This window comes from Physella acuta, unplaced genomic scaffold (assembly GCF_028476545.2).
Source record: "Physella acuta isolate Inbredline_101_S28 unplaced genomic scaffold, ASM2847654v3 ptg000112l, whole genome shotgun sequence".
NCBI classification, from domain to species: domain Eukaryota; kingdom Metazoa; phylum Mollusca; class Gastropoda; family Physidae; genus Physella; species Physella acuta.
This window is the reverse complement of record NW_026731632.1, coordinates 344,001-350,000: the sequence shown is the minus strand read 5'-3', so window position 1 is coordinate 350,000 and position 6,000 is coordinate 344,001. Positions and strand designations below refer to the sequence as shown.

The following is a 6,000-nucleotide window of genomic DNA, read 5'->3' as shown; positions in this document are numbered from 1 at the left end:
AGTTTAATCTCGCTCATCGTCTCTAGAAAATCTGGCAACAGCACGGTCTCCAAGGAACTCTGCACCATCAACGTTTTCAATCAGAACGGTCAGGCAGTCGATGTCTCTGATGAAAACATCACGGTTTCGGGGAAAATTGGCAACAACGGTGTGTCATACTTGAGTCTGGTTTGGGAAAACCCGGACTTTTCTCAAGCTGGGGAATACAAATGTGAAGGCAACGGCGTTGACGCCATGGGACATCCGGTTTTAAGTAACACCACAACTATGGTGACCTCTAGCATCGCGGATGACGACACAGTGACCAACCATGTCCAGAATTTGACCTCTAAAATCGACCACTTAACAAGTTTAGTCGAGGAGATTTTAGCTAAGCAAGACGCGACTAAAACTAAGCTTGAAGTTATAAAGAATACAGTTTTTAAAATCTCCTCGCTGTATCACGGCAGTCGCTACCTGCTTTCCCCACTTCTGAACACAATCATCGACAAACACGCCTCAGCCATGTGTCAGCTCTTTAACGGCTACCTCGCGGAGATTGACTCCAGCTCAGAGTTCCAGTTTGTGGTAGACTTCGTTTACTCCGACCCTCGATACAGCGGCGTGTTGCTAGGGGCAACGGACGAGCACCAGGAGGATGTCTGGGTTAACAGGCACAGCCAGACCCCCGCGGGTTACCTCCACTGGGCCCCAGGGTCACCGAAATTCTCCCGCCTACAGAACTGCTTGTACCTGTGGTACTACGGCCGGACCATGATTGACGGTATGTGTGAGTATGTGCCGCATGATTTCTCTTCAACCTACGGGTACCTGTGTGAGGTGCAGGAGTAGCTCTTCACATTTACATACCTTCAGTAGAATTGTTTCTTTATATACAATATAGAAAATAATTTTTAAAAGTAAAAATAAAACAGTTATTTTAATTATTCACGATTGAGGATGTTTTAAAATTCAATGTCCATAGACTCGTTTTTTATGTAACATTATTCTTGTTAACTTTATTGAAGTTTTGTATATTATGTTCAGTATTTTTACAAAACTTTACAATTTTGTTATCACTTAGTTGTAAAATGTAGACCTACTCTATAACCTATATTCGTTCTATTTGTTTTGTGCTTAATTTAAGACATACCAATACCGACTGTGTTATATTAAACCAGTATGTTTATTTGTCTGTTTGTTATATGAGTTGAAGCTGCGATACACTTTTTTAACATATCCATTCCATTTGACTTAAGATTATACATTTCAGTTGCTTATCATAATAAAATTGATTTTTGCTGAGAATAAACATTTGATAACAGTTTACACATTATTGTGTTATAATAATGTTTTCTTCTTGCTTTTTTGGACAGTATCTGGGTTCTCTAAATTGTATCACAAAAAAATTTAAACTAGACCATTAAAACTTAGTTTTAATGTCAAGCACGCATCAATAAACGATTGTCGTAAGCAGGAAAATGCATTTCAGTTACCTAATGTAAGATCAAATTGGTTTAACAAAACAAACTTTGATTTCGACTCATTGGCTAGCTTAGGGTAATTAGTTTACTGAGGTGGTGGCATAGTTTACTGAGATAGTCATACAGTTGACTGAGGTAGTCACATATTTGCAGTAGCGTAGCGAAGGGGGGCGGGGGGGGGACATATGTCCCCGGGCGCCGACCTTAGGGGGCGCCAAAATGGGTTGTAAAAGTAAATTGAAAGGTTGACGCGAGAGCAAATCGAAAGTTTGAGGGGGGGGGGGTGCAAATCAAAATCTTGAGGGGGGGTGCAAATCGAAAGTTTGAGAGGGGGGAGGGGGGTGCAAATCAAAATCTTGAGGGGGGGTTGCAGGCTGTATGTTGATGTTGAGTAACTTACCAATTGATGTTTTTAAGTGACACTGTATTCATCACTTGACAAAACATAGGCCAGACTACATTTTTACTATAGTATTTTTACTCGCAGTTCAAAACGATTCAATTCAACGCTGATTTATCACTGACAACATAAGGCGTACATGCAATATTTTAAAATTGGTTATCAGGCAATGACTACAAATAATAACAAAAACAAAAACAACAAAATTAAAACTAAATTTTTGTTTTTGAGAAAATGTTTATTAAACATAATATGATACCACTTTTTTTTCTTTGAAACTAAAATAAATCAGCAATTAAAAATGAACTGTTTTTGTTTAAATATTTAAAATATTTAAAATTGTTAATGTGAAAAAGGGCAAATGAAAAAGAATTAAAATATTTTAAACTGCTTTGAAAATTGAGTAAACAAATAACATCCGCTAAGTGATTCTATTGATGTTGCTTTGGACACATAAATATAAATAGCGTGCTAGAATTATTTTCTGATCGCCGTAGGTAACTGTTCCGGCACCGTGTAGGTAACTGTTCCGGCACCGTGTAGGTAACTAATCTGGCACCGTGTAGGGACCTACTTCAGCACCGTGTAGTGACCTACTTCAGCACCGTGTAGTGACCTACTTCAGCACCGTGTAGTGACCTACTTCAGCACCGTGTAGTGACCTACTCCGGTACCGTGTAGTGACCTACTCCGGTACCGTGTAGTGACCTACTTCAGCACCGCGTAGGGACCTACTTCAGCACCGTGTAGTGACCTACTTCAGCACCGTGTAGTGACCTACTTCAGCACCGTGTAGTGACCTACTTCAGCACCGTGTAGTGACCTACTTCAGCACCGTGTAGTGACCTACTGCGACACCGTGTTGGGACCTACTTCAGCACCCTGTAGTGACCTACTTCAGCACCGTGTAGTGACCTTCTGCAGCACCGTGTAATGACCTACTCAGGTACCTCACACAGGTAGGCAGTGTTGAAGGAAAAGTCTTTAAGTGCCATGGAACATCCGCTGTCAAACATTGACCTCTCCTCGTGCCACAGGTACAGGCAGTTTGCGATACGTGACGTAGCAGGGGACCCGGCGGCCCACTTTGTGAAGTTCACAGGGGTCATGCTGTGCCGGTTGACCCAAACGTTCTCCGACCCCTCGTCCGTTGCCCCGGTCAAAACCCGGTAATATTCGGGATTGGAAAATGAAAAATCAACAACGAAATCGAATTCTGAACTGGAATCGATTTCTACCAGGTAACCGTTGAAGAGTTCGCACATTGCCTGGGCGTGTTTGTCTATGATGTCGTTGAGAAGGGGCGATAATAAGTAACGTCTGCCGTTGAATATTTCAGAAACGTTAAAAATTGTGGTTTTTATCAGTTCAAATTTATCCTGCCTTAACTTGTCTTTACTGACAATACCCTCGACTACCTTTGACAATTGCTCAAATTTCGAGGTCAAATTCTGGACTTGACCAATCGTCGCCTGGTCAACAGGAGCAGACGTAGACACTGACGTCATAGTGTTGATGATGACCGAATGTCCAGTGACGTCAACCCCGTTGCCCTCACACATATAATCACCGGATGTAGACGCGTCCGGATTTTCCCACACCAGGCTTAAATACGACTCGTTGTGTGAGTTGATTTGACCGGAAACAGTGATGTTCTCGGTTGAAATGTCGTAGGCTTGACCGCTGTGGCTGAAGACGTTGATGGTGGCCAGTTCCTTGGGTGACGTGGTGTTGTCCAGTCTTGAGACGATCAGTGAGATCAGACTGTCCATGCTGGAGTTACCGTCGATCAAGGTCGTACATTTGACCTCGAACTTTGTTGTTTGGCCAATCACAATGGTCGCCGGGTGGGGCTCTAGTTTTATGCCAAAAGCTGGAAGGTAAAGTGTAAAATTAAATATAATCCTGATAGAGACATGCTACGTATGTGTCTTGGGACAAAACATTACGGGGAAGTAATAAACACACAACAACCAAAGGGTCAATCGAATAACTACCGAATTTCATTTTAAATTATTTTGATAAGTTAAATTATCTTTTGAAATTTTACATAATAACCAAGTTTTAAACATCCGTTTTCAAAATGTCATTTTTAGTGTTTGAATCCGAATTTAACCGCTTCTATGTGCTAAATTATTTTAATGAGTATTTGTCCATGAAGGAAATACTAAATGTATAATTTTTAAATCTATATTCGACAACCAATTTCAAAAATAAAATTACACTTGGAAATTAATTTACATGCTATGATTTATTTGCGGTTTGAAACTGTGAAGATAATAAATGAAGGAATGTCTTTCATCATAAAAAGAAATACAAACCAAAGCCCAATACAGAAAGAGAAATGAACATGAAGACAAACTGGGTAAACGCCATTTTGGTGTAGAGTTATGATACAATACTTCTCTGGATGGGAAGTCCTAGATTGAGTTATCTCCTTTAACTAGAGCTGTGTTGGTTATCTCCCTGTTATGTGAGACTTAGATCACCTAACAAAATACGTGACTTAATCAGGCCATGTTGTGAGAGGCAAAACTTGTGACCATGACCCTTGAAGGTCGATTGTGAACTTAAATTTTAGAATGTCTGTCTCTTCATACACGTAACATGTTAACATAACCTTTATTGTTGGTTGTTAATGGTAATGTTGGAATGGATTTCCTCCAACACAATTAAGTATTTCATGTCAACATGTTACGCGACAAATAATAATATGCTGTTGACTTCGATTTCAGTCGTCGTTTCTTTCTTTATTTGCTTCCTTAACTTTTGTTATCCAAGAAGAAACTATGAGTCAATAGTTGTTTTATATTATTGATTTGTGTTCTATTTTCCCACGTTTTCTTTAACTTGCTTTCGTCTCTGTTTTTCCGATCAAATCTTGCGATTGAAATTTCTGGCACTTTCCAGTTAGCTAGCGCGCTGAAAATTTCAGGGAAGCTTTGTTTTGGATGACAATAGAATATTCAATTGTTATTATTACTAAATTGATCCATGGAAACATTTTATTGAGCATTTTAGACCGCTATATAATTGTAGTAAAAACGTGGGGGAAAAGGGACATAACCCAGTAACTGTAATTTGATGAAAACAAGGTTCGGTACTCTCCCTCTTTTTCCTTACTGAGTAGTGTTCACGCGGTGTTTGTGTACAAACAACCGTAACAACTGGTGGCCAGTATGGGGGAGACGATATGGTCGAGTGGTTGGGCACACGATTGCTATCCCACTCGACACGGGTTCAAATCTATGTGTTCTAGTCAGTAACGTATTCACACAACGTGTTTTTTTACGAGTTGTCTTTTTACGAGTTGTCTTCGATTACCCAAAAAAAAGTGAAAAGATAAAATCGATAGCAAGATTTTAATGCAAACAAACAGACAAAGACTAAAAAGTAGAAAATAATAATCATTAAAAAAGTTTTTAAAAACCCACGTTTTCTGATTGAACTAAAAAGTAGAAAATAAATGCTATACATCACAATAATGCAAGCGATCACTCTACTATAAGCGATGAAAAACGTGGGGCGCCGTGATTTTCTTACTGTTTCTAATACTGTTGACTCTCTACAAGCTCCCTAATAAAAGTCAATAGTATTATCTAATCAATAGTAATATAACTTTTACTTCGATCGCTTGCATTATTGTGATGTATAGCATTTATTTTCTACTTTTTAGTTCAATCAGAAAACGTGGGTTTTTAAAAACTTTTTTAATGATTATTATTGTAGCTTTCTCGCCTAGATGGGTTGTTGCCCCTGGCTCAGTAGCGTATAAATATAGCCCTATAAATATAGCCTATTTTTACTATATATAGCCTATATATATATATATATATACATATATATATATATATATATATATATATATATATATATATATATATATATATATATATATATATATATATATTGTATACTTATGGAAAAAAATGTGAACCCCTCTCATGACCAATTCCTGGCTACGCCAATGCCCTGGCTATCGAGGGGGATCGAACTCGAGACTTTTCATAACCCTTTAATAATAATTTTTAAATTGTGTTTTCTCATATTTTAATAATTAACTTATTACATGTATTTGTTTTCAGACATTCTTACTAACTTGAATATCAAACATAGTGAAATCCCATTGGATGATTG

At 38.4% G+C, this 6,000-nt stretch overlaps 1 protein-coding gene across 1 annotated transcript in view; it reads left to right on the top strand.

Annotated features, from left to right (window-relative positions):
* The window catches only part of LOC131934573 (uncharacterized), a 1,387-nt gene extending 458 nt beyond the window's left edge, over window positions 1-929 (top strand). The window contains exon 2 of the mRNA XM_059290633.1: window positions 1-929. This exon is cut by the window's left edge and continues 107 nt beyond it. Within this exon, the coding sequence (XP_059146616.1) occupies window positions 1-831 (831 nt within the window). The 3' untranslated portion in view covers window positions 832-929.
* The last annotated feature ends 5,071 nt before the right edge of the window (window positions 930-6,000 follow it).